A 24,165-nucleotide genomic window follows, 5' to 3' on the forward strand; every position below is an offset into this window, starting at 1 on the left:
ACAAGCTATTTTAATGATTTCTTTACTAATTTACAAGGTTTCTTTACTGTTTTACCTCATTCATGACTTGATATGTAGAATAAGGATCTGTATTGCTCTCACTACTAATTGAGATGTTGCTTGTCCCCATCATTGGATTACTGCTTGTTTTCCCCTGTAAAGATAATTAAAACTGTTTACAAATTTGTTAAACCAGTTTACAAAATTGAATGTTGGTAAAATACCTTCTCAACAGTTACACATAGCTGAATACCGCCTCTGAATTCCGCAAGCTTTTTCATAAATGCTTGCACTTGCCTATCATTTCTAATATACATAGGAGGCATGTCTTTTGTAGAGGGTAATGAATAACTGAGTTTCACTATATTAATACCGACATCAATTCCAAAATCTTCTATAACAACAGCACACAAATCAGTGAAACACGTATCCTCATTGATAAAAGTAAGAGACCCTCCTCTTTCAACATCAAATTTAAAATCCCAACAATTGTTATTTTTCAGTTTCCAAACACCAGATATGCAATTCAACTCAATCATTACGACCTGATAAAAAAGATAATGTATTATAATGTTAAACATATGTATCTTTATGATAGTTCACAAGGTATTTATAAAGTTCTTCATGGTTTTATAATATTTTTTAAAGGTTTACAATCTTCACAAAAAACACGGTAAATCAAAATTATTTCACTAATAGTGTACAATAGTTACTGAAGAACATAAATACAGTGAGAAGATGAAGAAGAAATTTTTACAATGGTTTTAGAAAGTTTTTAAAGGTAACACGAATTATAATTTTCAAGCAAAACAAATTCGAGAAAATAGATAAACACAGAATCGAAGCTCTTAATTAATCAATTCAGATTTGAAGACGAAATCGATGAACTTTTGGATCTAAACGGTTCAGATTTCAGAAGCGATTCGAACCTAATTGATGCAGATTGGGATGAGTCACAGATTTTTGATTACAGAATCGATTGATCCTCGTCGATTGAACTCGATTGAACTCGACGGATCTAAGATGAAGATATCGACGGATCTAAGATCTCATCACCTTTTGTTCGTCGGCTGTGAAAGTGACGAGAGACGCCGAGATTTTTGTTCGTCGTTCCCCAGTTTTCTCTTCTTCAATTTGGTTCCTCAATTGGTCAATTTGGTTACTCATTAAGGGTAAAATAGTCAATTTCAGGGAAGCTATTAGGGAGGGGGTATTTTTGAAAAGGGGTATTAAAAAGGGGGCATTTTTGTGAGTCCCCCTAAAAAAATTTAGAATATTATGAATATTTAAACCTATAAAATTTTTAAAATAACACTAGACGTGTTATATTAGGAGACAAAGTTATATGGCGGGACGAAATCAACAACAATAAAAACTTTAAATTTTATTAACCCGCCATTTTAATACGGGTTAAATCCTCATTTTATTATTTTAACAGCATCGATATTAAACATATCGATTCAGCGTGATTTAGTTATGATTGTTGTTGAACCCGAACCCCCCAGGGTTGGTAACATCATTGTTGAAGATGGGACAAAGCTCTCATTAGACAAGCACAAAGATGGGTTGAATAGATCGTATAAGTTTGTGGAGAAAATAATAGTGAGAAATATAGAGGATGAATCTTGTGTCCAAGAATATAAGTCTCTCTTTCTTGGAGTCTTCACTTCTCTTTTATAGCCTCTTCCTTCCTTCTAGGATGTCTTTACTTGGCCATTAATTTCAGAATTAACTCCACTAAATAACTCCAATTTTGGCAATTAACTCCTAAACTTGAATGACAAGTTTACTCCTTTGACCATGACCATTAATTCATGAATTAAACTACAAATTAATGTCAAAGTTTGACCACCCCTTTTGCAAGATAGGGCTCCTTGGATTTTGTAAAGTGATGGTTCTCCAACATGTAAAATGGACCCCTTGCGGGATCCGGTACCAACAATTGTAGAATCAAAAATTGTCATGTAGCATACCGTTACTTAATGATAATTGTAAACTATAAAATATAAATGTATTAAAATGATACAATTTGCAAACTTTTATATATAATATAAAATCGATATGATTTATAAATTCACAAATTTTAGAAACCAAATCGTTCTGATTTCTAAAAAAAATTATAGCCCCGCGGTACACCACCGGTGAAAATCTAGTTATTATTATTTATGATTAAAAAATATTTAAGAATCCGTTTAAGGATTCAACCATTGATATTGTTCTGACTCGTTAAACTTGTTAAAGAAAAATTTCTTCCTCTACTTTTTCTTGGGCCCACAACTTTAAATTTTGTTATCAAAACACAGAAAAGCGGAAAAACAGAACGATTTGGTAATATGAACTACATTAATGATGGAATACCCTAACTTAAAAAAACCCACACACCTTTTTTCGTTTTCTGTTTTAAAATTTCAATCATTCGAATAAATGCTGAATATTCAAAAAGGCAATCTTGATTGTTGTTTAATAAGCATTCAAATATGTTTAATTCATTTTTTTTTAGTTAAACTGTTGAATTTTACCGGATATTGTAAATTTTAAGTTTATAAAATGTAAAATATTGTAATTGATATATCTAAAATAAAAAAATTTAGAATATTATGAATATTTAAACCTATAAAATTTTAAAATAACACTAGACGTGTTATATTATGAGACAAAGTTATATGGCGGGACGAAATCAACAACAATAAAAACTTCAAATTTTACTAACCCGCCATTTTAATACGGGTTAAATCCTCATTTTATTATTTTAACAGCATCAATATTAAACATATCGATTCAGCGTGATTTAGTTATGATTGTAGAAAACAAAAATTGTCATGTAGCATACCGTTACTTAATGATACTTATAAACTATAAAATATAAATGTATTAAAATGATACAATTTGCAAACTTTTATATATAATATAAAATCGATATGATTTATAAAATCACAAATTTTAGAAACCAAATCGTTCTGATTTCTAAAAAAATTATAGCTCCACGGTACACCACGGGTGAAAATCTAGTTATTATTATTTATGATTAAAAAATATTTAAGAATCTGTTTAAGGATTTAACCATTGATATTGCTCTAACTCGTTAAACTTGTTAAAGAAAAATTTCTTCCTCTACTTTTTCCTCGGCCCACAACTTTAAATTTTGTTATCAAAGGAAATTTTTTTGTTTCGAAAGAAAACTTCTTCCTACTTAATATTGGACAAAAAAATATTCTCTCACTTCCTCCACTTTTTTCTTCTATTTATTTAACTAGTCAGACCCTAAAGGTTTTAGACTTAAACAAAACTATTAAAAAATTTATTTGCTATCGGTTATTGTCCTTGTAAAAAAAAAAGAAGCTATCTAGCAAAATTAGCTTTTATTCCCACACAAGTTTGTATCGATGTATTTAGGTTTATCTTTAATACTTCAAAATTTGTAATGATTGTTTGTATCGTTCAGATGGTATATTTATCTTTTCAGCAGAAAACTTTACCTTTGCATATTAGAAATAATCGATGAACGTAGGATGAGGAACTCGTCTACTAATAAGCAAACTTTTTATTATCCAGGATGCAGGTTAAATTCCGAATTTTACCCGGTCGTGAATTATGCTCAATATAGAGTTTGGTGTAATTGTTTTGAAAGAAAAAAACCATCAGCCGAAGGGTGTTGAAACTCTCCGAAAAAAATCAAGACCATTTGGTTAAATTTTCACATGAATTTTTCCACTAAAATACAGATTTAACAAACATTTTTATTCTAAGCAATTATCTTGTTTAGGATGTTGCTATATGAGCCTATTATTGGATTGGATCGCTGATGAATTATTTTGGATCTATCTATCTATATATGTAAAATGTGTAAGATTAATTTCTCAATCAGACAGTGCATGTGGGAGATCTTGAAAGGCAGGGAGAAAAGCCCTAGTTTCACGGCTTTCTTAATGAGGAATTTTGATTTAGAATCCCATTCAAATTATATTATATTCCCAAAAGGCAAAGAGCTTAATAGTCATACAAATGTTGTTTTTAATTTGTCGTTTTATGGTGTTATTCTATACTTTGTGAAACTGTCACTATTTATTTATTCTATACCTCTGTTTGTACACTATTTATTTATTTTGTTAATAGCATGTCGCAGAATTTTGTTTTGTTTTATCGCTACACTGCTATTAAAATTTAAAATATTGCAGTGTTCCTGTAAAACCATCAAATTACTAAAAAATTAATTATTTTCTTACGTACCGTAATTTAAAAGTTAAAAAAAAAAAAAACAGAAGCTCTCCGAAATGTATATACAATTAGTATGTAACTAATAGATAATTATACTCTTATTTTTATGAATGATATGTAACTAACTGATTATTTCATCACAATTTCATTGTCATATTCTTTTCGTATACCATATATATTTCACGTATGAGATATATGTGAGATTCATTATTCCGTGATTTTTGTTTGGTAATTCTATGAGTTACTTATATAATTATTATTTGATCGGTCATGCCATGAGAAATCTCATGGATATATCTATTACTTCTCTTATATCAATTGGATTCAAACGTTAACTTCCCTTTATGTCTTTGGTTAAACTAAGCATAAAATGAAAAAAAAAAAGCATAATATCAAAGTAAACGAAAAGGAAAAAAAAAAAAAAAAAGACGAAGAAAGCAGCACGTTTCACATACACGTATTTAATTTTTGGTTTTGATCAATACACAAATATATATATATATATATATATATATAACATTATTTTATTATAACTGAATTATATGAAATGATCCATGAGAGTGTCAGAGGCTCAGAGCAGCCTTTATCAATATGTTGTCCCGCGTTATTTACGCGATCGATCCAGCAGATGTGCGTATCAACTTTAATTCCATCTTTGTCTTTTTCTCTTACCAGTGTTTCAAAATTAAAATCCATATGCTACTCCGTTATTTTATAAATAATATTTTAAGACAATACACATAAATTAAAAAATTATTTATTTTTTATTTATTTCTAAACTAAAACATCATTTATTATGTAATCAACCAATAAAAATAATCTACAGAATATAAATCGTCAAAACTAATAAAAAAATAATTAATTTTACATTGAAATTGAAAACATCATCTATTTAAGAACAAAATTAGAAGCTTAAAACATACTTATTAAAGAACGGAAGAAATACTAATTATGAGAAATCTATAAGAAGTACGTATTGTATTACAGAATTTACACAAGTAATATAGGGATTATAGTGACTTAGAGTATCCCCATTGATTATAGTGACATAAGAGTATCTTAACCATAAAATAATAATTTAAATAAATTTTAGTTAGTTAACTAATTTTTTATTTATGAAAAGATCATGGATTCTCATTTCATAACCATTTTCACCTTTTTTCTCCTATATTTTCTTCTTATATTATGATTTTCGTGGGGGTATCTAATTGAGATACCCCAATAGAAATACTCTTGGGTTCTAACTTTAAAGATGACTTTAATACTTCATAACAAAAAATAAAAGAAATTGCAATTAGTGGTCCTTTCCAGACATGATTTGAATTGGCATAGATGAAGTGCATTAATAGCATTATAGTTGTATAAGTTAATAATATATGAGCATCTACATTGCATATTTTAATTTGGGTATCTCTTTCCATATTACTATAATTATTAAAATATGAAGGGTGTCTTTAAATGAGAGACCCTAAAAATGGTCTTAACTTCCATCATCTGAAAATGCTTTAACTAATGGGTGAACTAATGTAAAGAGTACGAGTTTTGTTGGATCCGTTGTGGCCACCAAATATTATTTTGTCAACTATTAATTATGTTTAGATTTTGTAACAAAATTTTAGAGATTTATATAAATAGAAATAGTAGAAAAAATGGTAATGAGTACTACCATTTTGAGAGAGTGTGAGAATATAATGGAAATAGTGACTTTAGGTCAAGTCAAATCGCCCATCTAGTCTGATTGATAGAAAGAAACCTTCATCACAACTCTTTGTTTCCTAAATAAATTGTTTTGATTTGACGAGAGGGGAAAAGAATAGTCCTAACATTTTATTGCCAACTATTTTTTTTTTTTTGATAAGAAAGCCAACTATTATTATTTACTTTTAGAAAATAATACATTTTTCTTGCATGATTAATATTGAAGAAAAAAGATTAATGTATTGTAACTTCAAGTACCTATATTTTTCAAAAATTTTGTTTTGTGCTCACACTATTCTTGCTTTTTAGTATTTTTCAAACTGATTGTAGGAACTTTTTGTGAATTTGTTTTCATCTTCAGCATAACTAAATTATAACCTTTTTGGTTGTATGTCACATAGATGTTTGATCTAATTTTATCATAATTAATGATAAATAATAAATTTAATTAGACACATGTTTTTAATGGAAATGTATTTAGATATATGTTTTGATAAATTTACAACTGTGAAATAGACTATAACAATGTTGGTTTCAAATCCCGTTGAAAGTACAAGAGCTATTAAGTACTTGAGAACTAGTTCACGATATAAGACAGAAACTGAGTCAGGAACTGAGTCACAAACTAAGACACAGGTTTCTTCAAAAACTCTTTTGATTAATAGAAAATACGTTTACAAGGTCCTCGTTAAACTATTTTCTATTCTCTCAATCTCTCGTTCTTAGATCACTACCCGATCAAGAACTCTCTCAAGACAAACCCCTTAGTCCCCTTAAGCATTATGCTTTCTTACAAGAAACCCCATAACCTTAATGTCTAAGAATTCTCTTGCTCTTTTTTGCTCAGACTTTTCTAAAGCCTAAGCACCCTATTTATACTAAATAGGCCGTGGCTGTACAACAAGCCGATTTCCTATTCTAACACCAATAGGAATAGATATTTTCTTTTTCTTTAAAGATTAGGAAATTATCCTTTGTCTTCATGTTTTCTTTTCCTCTTATGAAAAGGAAACTCTTCAGTCTTCTACAATCTTCTCTAAGCTTCTAGACTTCACTGCAAACCACTATAGAATGACTCTGCTAATTTCCATAATCATGCTCCACGTTGCTCTATTCTCTTGGACTACTTCTTGAAGTACTTTGACTTAGTACAAGAACTCCATCAGAGATTGCATCTTCAATGAAACTCTTCTTCAAGCTTCCAGCTTTGCAACCACCTATTGGTTCCTATTTTGTCCTTTCCAGCTTCACCTCATTAGTTTCCTCACCTCTATTTCCTGAATCACCTTTGTACTATTCTGGACTAGTACAACGATTGGTACATGAACTACTTCGCTTTATCTCAACAGCTTCTAAAACTCGGTCTTCACAACATCAACACCCGTCTCAAATTTGATCATTTCGTATAGTTTTTTTTTTCCATTATATTTCTTTAAAAAGATTTTTATACGAAAAAGGTAAAGTATAAAAAAGAAATTTAGGGCGGTTCCATCTAGTTTCTAATATATTAAAAATATCTAAGTGTGGTCAAAACCGTTACATTGATCATTGAAAAAGAAGTAAGCACTCTCAAACCCAACAAAAGAAGAGAAAATAACAATAACTAGATTTTAACCCGCGGTACACCGCGGGGCTATATTTTCTTAAAAAAATCAAAATGTAATTTGTTTGATAGATTATTTTGATTGTTAATTTTAGGATTTCACCCGTGGTATACGATCTTTTATAAATATCAACCCAAACCCGTCCCATCATATTACCCGTCCCGTGTAATTAAACATTATTTAGTTATTTTTCTTTTTAATAATACTTTTATTTAAAAGCTATATAATTCAAGTCAATTTAAAAATTTCTTTTAAATGGTTCCCATAAGATATATATACACATATATTAAATTTGTATAGATTTGAAATAATATTAATATTACAAATTTTTTATATAATTTAAATATTATAAATATTTTTAAAAATATGTAATATATATTTTTTGTTATTGAATAAGAGGATATTATGTGTAAGAAATGTAGAAAATAAGAGTTTAATATTTTTATTATGGAGTCGCAAAAAAAATCTTTTATTTCTATACATGTTATTCATTTATTAATAATAAAAGAAAACAAATCCTTTAAATTAGATATTAATAGGTAACAAATCATTTATTAAGTAACAACCAATAAATTTCACCAAAAAATAGGTAACAACCAATAAATTCTAAACGCAGTAATTAAAGAATGAGATATTAAAAAAAAAATATCAAATAAGATATAAGAATCTTAAAATAATTGAACATCTAAATAATTTAATTGTTAGTGTCGATTTTAATGCCTTCATTAATGTGGATTTTTTTTTTTACAGAGAAATATTTCCTAAAGATTATCACATTAATGATTCAGAAAATTAAGGAAGATATGAATTTATGATTCTCGAAATCGTATTGGTAATATCTTTAATTAATATTTTTCAAATTTAAATAATTAATGCCAATGGCATTCATCCGTAAATAAGGTCCAACTCCAGGATTTATTTGCTAAAAGTCATTCAAAAATGTATATATAGATAAGCATTTAAGGTTTTCAAACTTTTTACCAGGAAAAAAAAAAGGTTTTTCAAACTTGATTTGTTTTTAGACGGTTAAATTATTCGAAACATTTTAGATAAAAAGTAATCCACACTCTCTAATCCAAATCTTAATTGCTAATCAGTTTTCTATGTGTAATGTCATCGTTCCCAATCCCGCATCGCACCACCACCTTCTCAATAGTCAAGTGTGTTGTTTCTAACCTCCGTCGCCGACTCGCCGTAAACATTTCCTTATTAGCGAATTTGGATTATTATATAAACTAATATAATAAAGTTACCTTGGTTTGACCGTACTATATGCATAGTCCACGTATAGAAATGTAAAATAGACGTAAGAACTAATATGATAAATTTAGTGGGCAAGTCCCATCATTAAGCTTTTTAGAGTAGTTTCTTTGTTACCTCAAATCAATTAAAGAGAAGAGACCATGCATTTATGAAAACGATGGTTTGCAAATAGTTAAGAGTTAAGAGTCAAGACAAATTAATTTCACACACAAAAAGTTAAATCGTCAAATAACTATGACCAGTGATCATGGTTTACGACATGGATACAAAGGATGGGATAAGCTTAACGTCTATCATTATCATTGATTAAATTATTATTTTTGACCTGCATAGTAATTACGTCAACACTATAATAGTTTAGTGTTTCGTTTCTTTAATATGTGACAGCTAAACGTAAAAAAATCATTAATTAATTAGGGTGTATAATCTTACTTGGAATATGCGTACCCGTTACTCATTTTGACCTGTTCAAAATTTCCAGTACCTATAAAATATCAGTGTACATACGTACTTGTTAAGTGGATAAGTTTATCGTTTAACCCGCACATCAAATTAAAAAGTACGGGTCAAACCAAAGATACAAAATGGTCCATGTGTAACTTTAGTTGACAGAGAAATCAAATCCAAAGTCTTTGCAAATTTATGCTTTGGGCCTTAAATAGTTAATTGGCAATGGCATGCCACCACACGCATGTTTATTATGTAAAAATTATTTGGGAGTTACACATATATTAATTAATGTATTAGGGTTCTTATTTAGTTAAATCAAAATTTATGTATTTACTTTGGTATAAAATAAATTACATGTAAGTACACTTAATAATTCTTAATACGATGAAAAACCGAACTAGAAATTAATCTCAATATAAATAGACGTTTATAGTTCTCAAAACAACCCCTAACCAAAAATACTAAAATATATAATTCTCTGCAGAGTTAAAATTATTGAAAAGCTATTCAGAGTTCCTGATCTCAAATTCATACCCAAAGATATGAATTCATTAGGTACGCCTCAAGTTTTGTTATCATTCATCAAAAACTTACATAGACTTCAAGTTTTATGGAATCGGAAACTACTTTCATATTATCTTTAGGTTTTCAAATTAAGAATTTCTGTCATACTGTATTTTGTGGGGTTTTTGGTTGTTGATGTGATCGAATCTGAGTACTCCGTCTTTGACTTGGACGCCAAGTTTTCTAACCGACACTAATCACTAAATGGGCCAAGCCCAAACTAAAAGACGCGCTTCCTCTTTCCACGTGTCACTCTTTTTTAACTTTGTCGCCAAGTCTTCGTTTTTTTTTTTCCTTTAACCTCAAAAAGTTTTCTATTAATGGGCCTTTTTATATAGAGGCCTTTATCTGAAAGCGGACGAAATCAAAATCTCCGATTGTTTCTTTCTTCTTCTCCTTCCGCCATAAGACACAGAGACAGAGGGAGAGAGGAAGAATCCCTAAAACCCTTTTGAGCAATCTTCCGTTTCTAGAAGATCGCGTCCGGTTTTGGCCTCGAGACCCATGTCAAAAAACGGCCCTTTTCACCAAAGTAGCAATGGTTTTTCATCTTCCGATTTTCTGGATATGTTTGAATTTGGGGTTTCACTTTTAGTCAACTTAGGCTTCTTGAGTCCTCTTATGTTTGCAGTTTAATGCTTTTGTTATTGAGTCCTCTTGTGTTTCCATTTGTATGCAATTTCGTTATAGTAATGGAGCTGTTTGATGAATTTCCCCTGCATGTTCTGTTTTGTAGTTGGTCATGAAGATGAAGCAGGCAAGAGAGCTGTTCTATCTAAATTAGTGACATTGTTGCGAAAATTGGCGGAACAAGGAATCGATGTTCAAAATTGTCCCCCAGGACAACGTAGTGGCTTGATATGTCCAACGGTATCAATCTCAGTCTTCCTCACATGCTTATATGTTGCTTTCTTACATGTTTGCTCTTTCTTTTGGGAATCATCTTGAAAAAGGCTAATTTTAGATTACTTGGGTACATTAGTGTGAAGGTGGAGACTCTGGAGAAAAAAACTTGACTCTTTACATATACCCTGATGGGTATGTTATCTTATTATCTCATATAATAAAGTTTTGGTTTTGAACTTGTTGTTCATGAGACTGTAGTTAATGATCATTTCTTTTAAATTTCTAATTCTGTAGTTCGTCAGCTAAGTGGAGTTGCAGGAGGAAGTGTGGTTTAAAAGGTGTAGTACAGGTGAGTTGCGACGGTTGAGTATGAGAACGACCAACATTTTATAAAGTAAAAAACTTTATTGTATTTTGAACTTATCCTCGTTCCTGTTTGCAGGTGGATGGTAAGTTGGTATCTAAAGATCCAATGGAGAAGGTTGAAAGAAAAATTACTGTGGAGGGTATAAAGCTACAACCACTCTGTGATGAGGTTGTTGTCTTCTTTCTTCTGTGTCTACTGCTTTCTTCAGAAAATGACTGAACTTTGTGAATTTTTTTATTTCTTTGTAGTTATATGAGTTTGATCATATTTATTGTATTCTTGGTTATGCTTCAGATTCAAGATTTTTTCGCTGCAAGAGCGATTTCAGTGAAAACACTCGAGAGAAATCGGGTTATGCAGAAAAGAATAGGTGACGAGGTAGCTTACGAGTATTCTTCTGAATTGATTATGTTTTAAAGAACAATTTTTAGAAAGTTCGACTTGGTTCTGGTCCTGTGTTTCTAATTTCTTGCTACATTTAATGCGGCAGATTATGCTTGCTTTTGCGTATTGGCAAAGAGGGGAGCTTGTGAGTTGCAAGTACCGGTCTCTAACTAAGAAGTTCTCTCAGGTTCACATCATCATACAAAGTCCCTTACATAGCAGATGTGAACAACTATCTCGAGCTTTTTGTTACGACTGTTCTCTTACATACTTTTTTCTTTGATTTTTCCTTCAGGAAAGGAATACACGGAAGATCTTATATGGTCTTGATGACATAGAAAAAGCATCTGAAATCATTATAGTATGTCTGCCGTCATCTCCTTTAAATTATCGTACGAAACTAAACTGTGAAGAGCAGTATCTTAATTCTTTGAGGAAAATTAAACTTTAGGTTGAAGGGGAAATAGATAAACTTGCAATGGAAGAGGCTGGTTTTCTCAATTGTGTGTCTGTTGCTGATGGAGCTCCAGTGACGGTTTCTTCAAAGGAAATCCCATCTGAATCCAAGGTTTGCTCGGTCTTCTTCTAGGTTTCATACTTTATATCTCTTTTTTCCATTCTCTCTTATTTGATTGCTTAAGCATTTTACTGTACTGTGAACCTAGGACACGGCGTTTAAGTACATATGGAATTGCAATGACTATCTAAACAAGGTATGTGATCACTTATTATTTGGTTTGATGTTTGATTGTTTGAATGTCAATATTCCAAGAATCATGGTATAAAATGGTTTTTACTCCAATAGGTGTCTCGGATTGTTCTTGCTACTGACGGAGATGTACCTGGTCAAGCTCTGGCGGAAGAACTTGCACGGCGATTGGGGAAAGAAAGATGTTGGCTTGTCAAATGGCCGAAGAAAAGTGAGGATGAACATTTCAAAGATGCAAACGAGGTCAGATTCGATTACATGTGAAATTATGAAATTTCTTTTGGTGATTACTCTGGTTTAAATGATATCTTATTTGGTTTCTTAGGTGCTTATGTCTAAGGGACCTCAATTACTCAAGGAAGCTATTCTAAATGCTGAGCCATACCCTTTGAAGTCATGAAGTGTGTTGATTTCATCTTCTTTTTTGCATATTTGTCTTATTAATTTTTCGGAACTAGCATTAACTGTATAATTTTTCACTTTTTTTTTGCATATATAATACACATTCTAAATTTTAATTATTAACCAAGAAAATAATTCAATTCAACTTTCTAGGTGAAACAGAGTACATAGCACTTTTGGATAAAACAAGCGGATTTTTTACATTAGTTAAGAAGACAATTAACTAATGGCTAAACTCTAGCTATTATAGAAAACTAATACAATGAACAAATTAGAAACAGACACAACATAAGACAAATTTAAGGATTTGGACATACGAGCATCTGGATAGAATTAAATCTAATTAGTCAGATTTGTTGACAACAACTTATTGATGTCTCGAGAAAGCTTAGGGTTTCTCAAGATGCATTCTTCGGCTTTCAGGACTTGAACCATTTCCCTTGGAACCACACACACTTCTTCTGTCGATAGCTTCTCCTGGATTTCTTGAGAGGCAAGCAAAAACTGTATTTCTCTTCCCACCTTTGAACTATCCCGAGTCTGCATATTTTAAACAAGTATCGCATAAAATAAACTGAAGGAAAATTCTGCGGGGATTAAATAGGATTTAGAGTTTATCTTATACCTGTATTTTGCTCTGCTTCAGCTGGAGAATCTCAGTTTGAGCCTGCAAGAACTTGACGTATTTAGCTGCGGCATGGAACATTTCGGCAGTGTTGTGTTTCTGACTTCCAGGAATTAGTTTCGCAAGCTCTTGAGTCTTCTCTGTGATTCTTCTTCTCCTTTTTCGTGCTGCGATGCTCTGAGCAGATAGCTCTCGCTTCTTGGTGTCGCCTTGTTCAGTCCACCCAACCTTGAACGTCGATGAGAAATCAGGAACTCGAAACTCGGAAATGTTAGCAGCTTCGGTGATGTAAGAATCACAGAGGTTAGAGTTAGGTCTCGGGGAAAAAGGGTCGTGAGTGTTGAAATGGAAGCTGGAGTTTATGAGGTTTTGGTGTTTAGGCGTGTGGAAGAAGGAATCTAAGTCCTGTGACTCATTGAAGACTTGGGTCTTAGGGATAGGGAGAAAGATTTCTTGAGGTGGAAGAAACGAATCGTAGAAATGATCAAAGTGATCAAACCTGAAGAGAGACGGTGAAAGAGCTTCGTCGTGATACAATGGCTGATGTTGCGGTTGTGCTTGGAAGAAGAACGTGTCGTTTTCAGGGATAATCATATCCACATCAGGGATAAAGCAATCCTGAAGCTGGATTACATCGGAGTTGGAGAAGTAGCTTAAGCAGTCCATAATTAGGAAAGAGATGATGAATCTGTGTTTTAGCAAATGAAGAATGTGAAGCAATCAGGAGCAGTTACAGATGGGGAGGTTTTGAGTAAATCGTTAATTATGACTTAATTTAGCTTTAACTGTTGCTAATTAAGCTTAGAGAGAGTAAACGCAGAAAAGAAGGAAAGGACAAGAGAAGATATATGAGAGAAGCAAAAGATTCTGTCTTTTGTTTCTTTGAGTGAAGTAAGACTTCAGGTAGTAGTAAGTTTTGTAACTTATAACTTAACCGTCACGGAATAAATATGAAAGAGAGAGATAGAAGTTAGGGTTTTGGCGAGGATTAAGGAGGGGTTATAGTGGGTTTTTTTAGCTTAACTACCTCCTAAATACTAGGCCTCGTTTCCTTTCTTTTTCTTAATTATTTTCAAGAAATATGTACTAATTAATTACTTTTGGGCCTGTTTGTAATTATATTACCTTGACGTTATTTTTGTTCATTTCATCAATCCTTCAAAGATCACTAGATTAGGAACTAAAAAAAACTTTTAAATAAAGTTAAGAGTTCTACAGCCTCTAAAGCCCTACTACCAATCAGCCCAAACAATTTTAATTCGTCCAATAACTTTATTATTCGTGGAATTTCACGAAATATAAACAAAAAAATTAATATAAAACTCGATAATGCTTTAAATTATACCATACACCACATTTCACACTTGAATCTACGATAGAAATCAGACCCTACTTTCTAATGAAGAATAGTTATCTAGTCCCATAAAAAAATGTAATTCACAAACCACATTTGGTTTATTCCCATAAACTTATGTTTAGTAGTATGAATTCGTAAAAACATATTTTAAAATTCATTAAATCAACAACATTTAAAGTTCTTTATGTAAATTAGATCTTAATATTATATACTAATAATATATATTGGGGGCTATTACATTTATTTTAACTGTATTTTTTTTAAGGACTTAAGAAAAATAAACCGGCATATTTATTTAGCGTTTTTTCTTTTCTCGGTGGCGCGATTGACTCGGTCCTACAGTTTTAGCGGCTAAAAAAGTTGAGATTGGTGGTTCCACGTTGTTCTCTCTTTGACTTTGCCGCCAAGTTTTCTATCCCCACTAATTACAAATGGGCCAGGCCCAATCCCTCTTCCACGTGTCACATTCGCTTTGACTTTGTCGCCAAGATTTTTCTTAAGGAAATAATGGGTCGAAATAAATGCAATAGACCTAAACCAACAGTTAATGGGCCTTTTCGCATCTAAGCCCATTTATCTCAAAGAGAGCGAAATCAAAATCTTCCTTCGTCTTCCTCCATAAGACACAGATACAGAGGAGGGAAAGAAGAAGAAGAAGAACCCCTAAAACCCTTGAGCAACCACTATGAATGGATAGTTGCTGAAGATTTTTTACTCAATCGATACTTCGAGATGCGATTTTTGCTTCGTTTACCACAAACCCATCTGCGGAAACTCTCTTGCTCGATGTCTGTGCTCATGGGTTCGAAGCAATTCCTCGAATTTTGTCTTCTTCCTTCTTTTGCCGCATACCCTTCTTCTTCTTCTTCTTCTTCTTCTTCTTCTTCTTCTTCTTCTAGTATTTCTCCTTCTTATTCTTCAAGTAGACAAGTATCTTCCGTTTCAAGACGATTTCGTCCGGTTCTGGCTTCGAGACCTGTGTCCAAAAACAGTCCTTACTACCAAAGGACCAATGGTTTATCATCTTACAATTCAATCTCCAGAGTCCCAACTCCTGGTATGTTCTGTATATGTTTGAATTAGGGGTTTCATTTTTAGTCATTTAGGGGATTTTGGTTCTGTTCTTATTGCTCCTCTTTTGTAGTTTTACTATGTTTTCATGCTTCTTGTTATTGAGTCCTCTTGTGTTTCCATGTGTATGCAATTTAGTTGATAGCTGCTTGCAATACAACAAGATATAGTAATGGAACTGTTTGATGAATTTCCTCAGCATTTTCTGCTTTGTAGTTGACACTGAAGAAGAAGCAGACAAGAGGGCTGTTCTATCTAGATTAGTGACTTTGAGGCGTAAATTGGCGGAACAAGGAATTGATGCTGAAAACTGCCCCCCAGGACAGTCTAGTGGCTTGATATGTCCGACGGTATCAATCTCAGTCTTCCTCACATACTTATTTATTTGCCAAGACTTAAGTACTATGTGGATGTTGCTTTCATTAATGTTGAGTGTCTTGAAAAAGGCTAATTTAGATTGTCCATTGTTCTTGTGGGTACATCAGTGTGAAGGTGGAAACTCTGGAGAAAAAAGCTTGTCTCTTTTCATAGCCCCTGATGGGTATGTTATCTTATTATCTCATATAATAAGTTTTGGTTTTGAACTTGCTGTTCATGACACTGTAGTTAATCATGCCGTTTTATTTTCTTATTTGTAGTTCATCAGCTACATGGAATTGCTTCAGGGGGAAGTGTGGGTTAAAAGGTGGAGTACGGGTGAGTTGCGATTGTTGAGTACGAGTACAACCAACATTTTAGGAAGTAAAGCTTGATTATATTTTCAACTTACCCTCATTCCTGTTTGCAGGCGGATGGTAGGTTGGCATCTGCTGATCCTATAGAGAAGGTTGAAAGAAAAATTACGGTGGAGGGTATAGAGCTAGAACCGCTCTGTGATGAGGTTGTTGTCTTCTTTCATATGTTTCTTTTGACATACTTATTTTTTTTCTTTCTTCTGTGTCTACTGCTTTCCTCAGAAAATGACTGAACTTTGTGAATTCTTCATTTCGTTGTACTTATATGAGTTTGATAAATTTTATTGTGTTCTTGGTTATGTTTCAGATTCAAGATTATTTCGCTGCAAGAGCAATTTCACGGAAAACACTCGAGAGAAATCGGGTTATGCAGAAAAGAATAGGTGACGAGGTAGCTTACGAGTATTCTTCTGAATTGGTTATTTTTCAAGATTTTTTGCTGTCCTCAGATTCTAAAGGAGATGTTACTTCTCACTCGCTGTTCCGTCTTGATTGCAGTTTAGAAATCCTGATTTATCTAGTTACATGATTGGTTCTAGTCCTGTGTGTCCGACTCTGTTGGTATATGCTTTCTCATCTCTAATTTTTTGCTACATTTAATGCGGCAGATTGTTATTGCGTTTACTTATTGGCAAAGAGGGGAGCTTGTTAGTTGCAAGTACCGGTCTCTAACTAAGAGGTTCTTTCAGGTTCACATCATACAAATTCCCTTCTCAATATCAGACATGAACAACTCTCTCGAGCTTTCTATTACGACTCTTCTCTTACATGCTTTTTTCTTTGACTTTCCTTCAGGAAAGGAATACACGGAGGATCTTATATGGTCTTGATGACATAGAAAAAACATCTGAAATCATTATAGTATGTCTGCCGCTATCTCCTTTAAATTATCGTATGAAACTAAACTGTGAAGAGCATTATTTTAATTCTTTGAGGAAAATTAAACATTAGGTTGAAGGGGAAATAGATAAACTTGCAATGGAAGAGGCTGGTTTTCGCAATTGTGTGTCTGTTCCTGATGGAGCTCCAGCGTCGGTTTCTTCAAAGGAAACCCCATCTGAGGACAAGGTTTGCCTGGTCTTTTAGGTTTCAACTTTATATCTCTTTTTTTTTCCATTCTCTTTTATTTGATTCCTTAAGCATTTTACTGTTCGGTGAAGCTAGGACACGAAGTATAAATTTCTATGGAATTGCAATGACTATCTAAAAAAGGTGTGTGATAATTTACTATTTGGTTTGAATGTCAATATTCCAAGAATCTAGGTATAATATGGTCTTTATTCGTAGGCGTCTCGAATTGTTATTGCTACTGATGGAGATGGACCTGGTCAAGCTCTGGCGGAAGAAATTGCACGGCGTTTGGGCAAAGAAAGATGTTGGCGTGTTAAGTGGCCGGAGAAAAGTGAGGATGAACATTTCAAAGATGCAAACGAGGTCAGATTAGATTATATGTAAATTTAATGAAACTGCTTTTGTGTTTACCTTGGTTTAAATGACCACAATGATTCCTTACTTGGACGATTTTCTTAGGTGCTTATGTCTAAGGGACCTCATTTACTCAAGGAAGCTATTCTAAATGCTGAGCCATATCCTATACGAGGATTATTCCCCTTCAAAGATTTCTTTGATGAAATTGATGCCTACTATCATAGAACACATGGGCACGAGTATGGTGTTTCAACAGGGTGGAAAAATTTGGACAACTTCTATAGTGTAAGCGTTGCAGTCATGTTCTTTATTTTTAAATATTGTTGTAGGCTCATCAACTAATGTGATATATTCAATTTGCTCCTGTTCAGGTTGTGCCAGGGGAGTTGACAGTTGTGACAGGGATCCCTAATTCTGGAAAGAGTGAATGGATTGATGCTATGTTGTGCAATCTTAACCATAGTGTTGGCTGGAAATTTGCTCTCTGTTCAATGGAGAATAAGGTGTGTTTCTGAACTTGTCCTTGGATGGAAAAACTGCTTTATAGTAGCTTTACCTGATTGTTCTTATTTGTGCTGCTTTTAGGTACGAGATCATGGCAGGAAACTCTTGGAAAAACATGTAAAGAAACCATTCTTTGATGCAGAGTAAGCCTCTTTGCTTTGAAAAGATCCACATATATCTAATTGAAAGCAAGAACTGGTGCTCTTGTAATGTCTGACCTCGTACTTATCTTTGTTCTTTTTGAAAGTGGTGTGTATGTTTCCCCTTTTTTCTCAACAGTTATGGGAGATCTGTCCAACGGATGAACGTTGAGGAGTTGGATGAAGGGAAACAGTGGTTGAACGACACCTTCTCTCTCATAAGGTAAGATATTCAGCCTTTATAGAACTCGACTCTCCGCTGATACAAATAACTACCTTAAGCCCAGAAAGTTGTGTACCTTGGACATGATATGGTGGTGTTTGGGTTCTCATGACTAATCAGATGTGAGATGGATTCACTTCCAAGTATTGAATGGGTTCTGGAACGTGCAAAAGCAGCTGTTCTTCGGTACGGGATTCGAGGACTTGTTATAGATCCTTACAATGAGCTCGATCATCAACGTACTTCACGCCAGTGAGTGAAGAAAAATCTTTTCACTTCAATCAGTTTTACCCTCTTTCCTCTGTGAACTATTAAAGATTTATATTCGTTGTGATAGGACGGAGACAGAGTATGTTAGCCAGATGCTTACAAAGATCAAACGCTTTTCCCAACACCACTCCTGCCATGTCTGGTTTGTTGCTCATCCAAAACAGTTGCAACATTGGGACGGCGGTGCACCAAACCTTTACGATATTAGTGGCAGCGCACATTTTATAAACAAATGTGACAATGGTATAATAGTTCACAGAAACCGTGATGAAAAAGCTGGACCTCTTGATCTAGTGCAAGTGGGTACCAATCCCTTCATCTTCATCTGTAATGTATTATTTGAAAATTGGCCTTCGTATTGTGTAAAGTTCCTAACCTTTTTGTATGTTTCAGATTGGTGTGAGGAAAGTACGAAACAAGGTTGCAGGACAAATTGGTGATGCGTATTTGTGTTATGACAGGTACATTAACTTTTCAATTACCTTCTTAGTTATATACTAATCTAACTTAACGGACTGAACAAGACTTCACAAGAACTTATGATAGTGTTTTGTATGCTACTTTGGCATCGAAAACTAGCTGAAGTTATTCCGAAGTACCCATAGTTTAGATTAAAGAGCTAAGCGTTTCATGCGTAGAACACCAAACCTGTGTCAAAACTCTGTTCAAAGTTACAATATTTTATTCTAGGATGTTAGTTCAATAATGAAATCTTTATTCGACAGGGCAACTGGTTTGTACTCGGATTCTCCAGTGACGCCTGAGATACCTGAGAGGAGACCAAGCAACCGATACTGATCAGTTTGGTGAGTTATAAAGACCGTCAAACACAGTGGACATAGCATTACCGATAACATTTGGAACAAAATTTTATCCCTTTTGGGTACCATTAGGCATTAGCGAGGAAAAAGATCTTCGTGTGAGATTCTTACCTTTGTGTTTTAACAGACTGTCTCTGTTAAAAAGAACAAGATTATGTCACTACTATGTAATGTGGAATTGTGTATCGTGGATCGTGGTGTTTCTCTTTTGTGTCTGGTGGGTCTGATCTAAAATGTGACTGAATTCGATTTTTGCAAAGCTCTGTGATCTTTTTGTGCTCTGTCTCTTTCTGTCATTTGTTCTGATTCTCTCTGTCTCTGTCTACTCCTTTCGTTGCGGCTGATTTGGTGGGTGAATTAGCTGTATAACTGTTGACTTCAACTACCTATCTGTTATTATTATGCAAACTCTTTGCAATTGATTCAATTATTTCCAATGTTTTGCCCTACTTATCTGTGTTTTGTCTACCTAATTGATTTTTTGAGCATAATCTAATTGTCACGCAAATATTTTATAGTAGAATCAGTTGCGGCGGTGCACTATAAATGTCGATCATATAATCATTACGACGTAATTAATATAGGGAATATAGGTGAAGAGATGTGGAAATAGTTTATTCGCGTCAAAGTATATGACCAAGACCAAAACTATTGATATGTTAATCACATAGCTTAGGAAATAACACAATGATTGGTTGTCAAATTGAGAGGAGTCCAACTTACGGATGATTATTAACAATTAAGTTTAGAAATTACCGACCAATATTCAACTCACCTAATAATCTGATTTACATGCAAACATTTGAAGATATGATTAGTGTCTTTTATTAGCCTTGTTGTCATCAGCTAAAAGAGATATTTACTTACCAATAAAAGAGACCGTATATCCAATTCCGATTGATTAATGAAATCATGATTTATTAAGGAACAAATGTTTGAGGTGGTAAATATATATAATCAACTAAGTAACCGTTACAACGAAGAGATTCTTCTCCACTATCACATTATACTTGGTACTTTCTAATTATATTAAAGTTGGTTTAATTTAGAATTATGTGTTTAACTCTATAAAATTAGAAAGCAAACAAAACAAGAAAAACATATTAAAATCAATTGCACACAAAAAGTGACTTTGGTTGTGAATATATCCGTCCGTTGCGCCGAACATACTCTGTCGAATAGCACACGTGTCGTTCTCTAATTTGATAAACAGATCAGCGTAGACGACCGTTGAGAGAACATGAGAAGCGAAACGTGGGACCTCAAAGAATATCTTTGTTTAATTGTAGTAATTGTTTTGTTTTGCGATTTTGAGAATTTGCCAGGCTGGCAAATATGGGCCAGGTTGGATCATCCAACGGCTGTGGTTGGTTTCCTTATGTTTACTGGTGGGGTCCATCATGTGACCGTTGCTGAGAGTCGGTGTGGACCACCTCTCAAGGCTAGGGTTTTTCTTCTCTGCATAAAGCTCCATTCTTTGTTCCTCCTCTCTCTTTCTCTGCTGCAGCTTAACCTTAAGAGAAAAAAAAAAACACAACAAGAAGAAGAAGACGAATCATCTTCTTTAGGGTTCGGTAAAGAGATTCCAAGGAAGAATCTTTCCCAGAATCCGATAAATTTTTATCATCTTCTTTAGGTTGGTTTCTCTATTTGTTCTTCTCTTTAGAAGCAGTTAAATTCGAGTCCTTTTTGGGTTTTAATTCGATTGTCTCTCTTGATTTCTCGATTTTCATATCGATAAACTTAGAAAGCTTCGTATTTGAGCTAGATTTCTCTTGTTTTTAGGTAAAAAAATAGAAAGTTTCAATCTTTTTTCCTGGAATTAGTTTGGTTAGTTCCGAGACAAGAAATTGAGTAGGATTCCTTTTGTTTTGTTGTTTGAGTTCGTTTAATCGTTAGGGTTTAGCAAGAATTACGTTTTTGATGTATAGATCTCTACAAATCAGGAAGAAGAATTAGCTTGTTTCTTTAGATCTTAGTTTTAGGGTTATTACTACTCTGGTTGATTTTATAATTGGTGACTAAAATATTGTTTATAATCTTGGTTACAGGCTTTTAAGATGACTGCTGAAGTTAAGGTTGAGGAGAAACAGGTGGAGTCAGAGGTTGTTATTGCTCCTGCTGTTGTTCCTGAGGAGACTACTGTGAAATCTGTTGTGGAAGAGGAAGAAGTCAAAGCTGTTGAAGAAGATGAGAGCAAGCCTAAGGGTGTGGAGAAGAGTGCTTCGTTTAAAGAAGAGAGTGATTTCTTTGCTGATTTGAAAGAATCTGAGAAAAAGGCTCTGAGTGATCTCAAGTCTAAGCTTGAGGAAGCTATTGTTGAAAACACTCTCTTAAAGACGAAGAAGAAGGAGAGCTCTCCTGTTAAGGAGAAGAAGGAAGAGGTGGTGAAACCAGAAGCTGAGGTTGAGAAGAAGAAGGAGGAAGAAGCAGAGGAGAAGGTTGAGGAAGAGAAGAAATATGAGGCTGTTGTTACCGAAGAAGCAGCGAAAGATGAGACTGTTGAGGTGGTTGCTGCAGAGGAGGTAATCCCTAAGGAAGAAGTGACGACTGTTGTTGAGAAGCTAGAAGAAGAAGACAATAAGGAAGAAGAAGAGAAGAAAACTGAGGATGTTGTTACTGAAGAAGTGAAAGCTGAGACTATCGAGGTGGAGGATGAAGATGAGTCAGTGGATAAGGATATCGAGCTTTGGGGAGTGCCATTGCTTCCAAGCAAAGGAGCTGAAAGCACAGACGTTATCCTCTTGAAGTTCTTGAGAGCAAGAGACTTTAAAGTCAATGAAGCCTTTGAGATGCTGAAGAAAACCCTCAAATGGAGAAAGCAACACAAGATTGATTCGATCCTTGGAGAGGACTTTGGGGAGGATCTTGCCTCTGCAGCTTACATGAACGGTGTGGACCGCGAGTCCCACCCAGTTTGTTACAATGTCCACAGTGAGGAGGTTTACCAGACGACATTTGGGTCAGAGAAGAACAGAGAGAAGTTCTTGAGATGGAGGTTTCAGCTGATGGAGAAGGGAATCCAGAAGCTTAATCTTAAACCAGGAGGTGTTACTTCTCTTCTCCAGATCCATGATCTCAAAAACGCTCCTGGAATGTCAAGAACAGATCTCTGGGTTGGAATCAAGAACGTAATCATGACTTTGCAGGACAATTATCCGGAATTCGTGTCCAGAAACGTGAGTTCATTCATTCATTCATCATTCGTTTTGGGATTCATTGATTTGGTCTACTGACTTTTCTAATCATTGTTTGTTTCGTTCTGCAGATATTCATCAATGTTCCATTCTGGTTCTACGCCATCAATGCTGTCCTCTCGCCATTCTTAACGCAACGAACCAAGAGCAAGTTTGTTGTGGCTCGTCCAGCTAAGGTCAAAGAGACTCTTCTCAAGTACATTCCAGCTGATGAGCTCCCAGTTCAGTACGGAGGGTTCAAAACAGATGACGATACCGAATTCTCCAACGAAACTGTCTCTGAAGTTGTTGTTAAGCCTGGATCATCTGAAACCATCGAAATCCCAGCTCCTGAGGTAAATAACCTTAGAAACCAAACCCTATCTTTTTTCACAAGTTGTTAACACTATCTTTCTAATAATGGTTTTTTTTTTTTTTTTGTGGTTGTTTTCATAGACTGAAGGTACATTGGTATGGGACATAGCGGTTTTGGGATGGGAAGTGAATTACAAGGAAGAGTTTGTGCCAACAGAAGAAGGAGCTTACACGGTAATAGTCCAAAAGGTGAAGAAGATGGGAGCAAATGAAGGACCAATCAGGAACAGTTTCAAGAACAGTCAGGCTGGTAAGATTGTTCTTACAGTTGACAATGTCTCTGGCAAGAAGAAGAGAGTTCTGTACAGGTACAGAACCAAGACTGAATCCTCTTCCTGAAGTGGAGGCTTTCAAGTAGTCTCTGGATATATAATATTCTTTTTCTAAATTTTAAAAGTTTGGTGTTATTATTATTTTTGAGTGATCTGTGCGAGAAAGAGATTATTTCATTGAAATTCAATCTTTTGCTTCTTTGTTATGAGATTTTCATTCTCTCTTCCGTTTCTACTTTGATTTTTTTATTTTTTGATTAAAATTTGTATGGATAAATAAATATGTTCGAATGTTTTCAGAGTTTTATATGGGCTGAGTAATGGCCCAATGGCCTTTCAGAGTGACTATCGAGAGGCCATCCACTCGTTTTATGTAATTTGTTTCTTTGATCACATTTGATTTATGATTAAGAGAACTAGAGAAGAGTACATGTCATCTCATCGCTCTGATCCATTTTAAAATTATAACGCCGAGGAAGATAAAATTTATAGACCTATGGTTTCTCTTTTTTTTGGTAAGTAGACCTATGGTTTCTCTATCGAATAGTAAATTTACCTTCCTCATCGTTGATGTTTCTTGGATAACTATAGATATATACACAAAAAACACACTAAAGAAATATGATATGTTATGGATGGTTGTTCTGAAAGGTTTTACAGAGAATAA

The 24,165-nt window shown here is 33.8% G+C and overlaps 4 protein-coding genes across 7 annotated transcripts; 3 read left to right on the forward strand and 1 right to left on the reverse strand.

Moving 5' to 3' along the window:
• The first annotated feature begins 9,757 nt into the window (after positions 1-9,757).
• On the forward strand, positions 9,758-12,621 carry LOC9326948 (primase homolog protein). Of its 3 annotated transcripts, none has more exons than XM_021010408.1 (12): positions 9,758-9,785; positions 10,531-10,664; positions 10,777-10,832; positions 10,935-10,989; positions 11,083-11,175; positions 11,302-11,385; positions 11,498-11,578; positions 11,687-11,752; positions 11,843-11,959; positions 12,057-12,104; positions 12,197-12,343; positions 12,426-12,621. In XM_021010408.1, the coding sequence occupies exons 1-12, from the start codon at positions 9,773-9,775 to the stop codon at positions 12,498-12,500; spliced, it is 969 nt and encodes a 322-aa protein (XP_020866067.1). In that variant the 5' UTR covers positions 9,758-9,772; the 3' UTR covers positions 12,501-12,621. The 3 variants fall into 3 exon arrangements, with proteins under 3 accessions (XP_020866067.1, XP_020866065.1, XP_020866066.1); XM_021010406.1 differs by lacking the exon at positions 9,758-9,785 and adding an exon at positions 10,160-10,335; XM_021010407.1 differs by lacking the exon at positions 9,758-9,785 and adding an exon at positions 10,160-10,326.
• A 67-nt stretch (positions 12,622-12,688) lies between these two features.
• LOC9326949 (transcription factor bHLH52) lies at positions 12,689-14,213 on the reverse strand. Its single transcript, XM_002893593.2, has 2 exons — positions 13,128-14,213; positions 12,689-13,042 (listed from the first exon to the last, which is right to left on the reverse strand). The coding sequence occupies exons 1-2, from the start codon at positions 13,791-13,793 to the stop codon at positions 12,842-12,844; spliced, it is 867 nt and encodes a 288-aa protein (XP_002893639.2). The 5' UTR covers positions 13,794-14,213; the 3' UTR covers positions 12,689-12,841.
• An 890-nt stretch (positions 14,214-15,103) lies between these two features.
• Positions 15,104-19,962, forward strand: LOC9329701 (twinkle homolog protein, chloroplastic/mitochondrial). 2 transcript variants are annotated; one of them, XM_021011934.1, is made up of 20 exons: positions 15,104-15,319; positions 15,365-15,541; positions 15,772-15,905; positions 16,041-16,096; positions 16,194-16,251; positions 16,343-16,435; positions 16,597-16,680; positions 16,898-16,978; positions 17,085-17,150; positions 17,241-17,357; positions 17,454-17,501; positions 17,577-17,723; positions 17,820-18,002; positions 18,089-18,220; positions 18,303-18,364; positions 18,501-18,584; positions 18,705-18,836; positions 18,922-19,153; positions 19,248-19,315; positions 19,580-19,962. In XM_021011934.1, the coding sequence occupies exons 1-20, from the start codon at positions 15,217-15,219 to the stop codon at positions 19,650-19,652; spliced, it is 2,130 nt and encodes a 709-aa protein (XP_020867593.1). In that variant the 5' UTR covers positions 15,104-15,216; the 3' UTR covers positions 19,653-19,962. The 2 variants fall into 2 exon arrangements, with proteins under 2 accessions (XP_020867593.1, XP_020867592.1); XM_021011933.1 differs by having other exon boundaries at positions 15,104-15,541.
• Positions 19,963-21,174: 1,212 nt separating this feature from the next.
• On the forward strand, positions 21,175-23,799 carry LOC9329702 (patellin-4). Its single transcript, XM_002890842.2, has 4 exons — positions 21,175-21,311; positions 21,727-22,854; positions 22,944-23,207; positions 23,308-23,799. The coding sequence occupies exons 2-4, from the start codon at positions 21,736-21,738 to the stop codon at positions 23,563-23,565; spliced, it is 1,641 nt and encodes a 546-aa protein (XP_002890888.1). The 5' UTR covers positions 21,175-21,311; positions 21,727-21,735; the 3' UTR covers positions 23,566-23,799.
• The last annotated feature ends 366 nt before the right edge of the window (positions 23,800-24,165 follow it).

This window comes from Arabidopsis lyrata (genome assembly GCF_000004255.2).
Source record: "Arabidopsis lyrata subsp. lyrata unplaced genomic scaffold ARALYscaffold_1, whole genome shotgun sequence".
In the NCBI taxonomy this organism is placed as follows: Eukaryota; Viridiplantae; Streptophyta; class Magnoliopsida; order Brassicales; family Brassicaceae; genus Arabidopsis; species Arabidopsis lyrata.

What these genes read in the sequence shown, in the direction of transcription:
- LOC9326948 (XM_021010406.1), top strand. Translation starts at nt 10,299, where the DNA reads ATGTCAAAAAACGGCCCTTTTCACCAAAGTAGCAATG. An exon ending in GTGGCTTGATATGTCCAACG is followed by an intron (nt 10,665 to 10,776) that starts GTATCAATCTCA and finishes TGGGTACATTAG; the next exon opens with TGTGAAGGTGGAGACTCTGG. An exon ending in TAACTAAGAAGTTCTCTCAG is followed by an intron (nt 11,579 to 11,686) that starts GTTCACATCATC and finishes TTTTTCCTTCAG; the next exon opens with GAAAGGAATACACGGAAGAT.
- LOC9326949 (XM_002893593.2), bottom strand. Translation starts at nt 13,793, where the DNA reads ATGGACTGCTTAAGCTACTTCTCCAACTCCGATGTAATCCAGCTTCAG. An exon ending in TGAAGCAGAGCAAAATACAG is followed by an intron (nt 13,043 to 13,127) that starts GTATAAGATAAA and finishes TAAAATATGCAG; the next exon opens with ACTCGGGATAGTTCAAAGGT.
- LOC9329701 (XM_021011933.1), top strand. Translation starts at nt 15,217, where the DNA reads ATGCGATTTTTGCTTCGTTTACCACAAACCCATCTGCGGAAACTCTCT. An exon ending in GTGGCTTGATATGTCCGACG is followed by an intron (nt 15,906 to 16,040) that starts GTATCAATCTCA and finishes TGGGTACATCAG; the next exon opens with TGTGAAGGTGGAAACTCTGG. An exon ending in GACCTCTTGATCTAGTGCAA is followed by an intron (nt 19,154 to 19,247) that starts GTGGGTACCAAT and finishes TGTATGTTTCAG; the next exon opens with ATTGGTGTGAGGAAAGTACG.
- LOC9329702 (XM_002890842.2), top strand. Translation starts at nt 21,736, where the DNA reads ATGACTGCTGAAGTTAAGGTTGAGGAGAAACAGGTGGAGTCAGAGGTT. An exon ending in CGGAATTCGTGTCCAGAAAC is followed by an intron (nt 22,855 to 22,943) that starts GTGAGTTCATTC and finishes TTCGTTCTGCAG; the next exon opens with ATATTCATCAATGTTCCATT. An exon ending in TCGAAATCCCAGCTCCTGAG is followed by an intron (nt 23,208 to 23,307) that starts GTAAATAACCTT and finishes TTGTTTTCATAG; the next exon opens with ACTGAAGGTACATTGGTATG.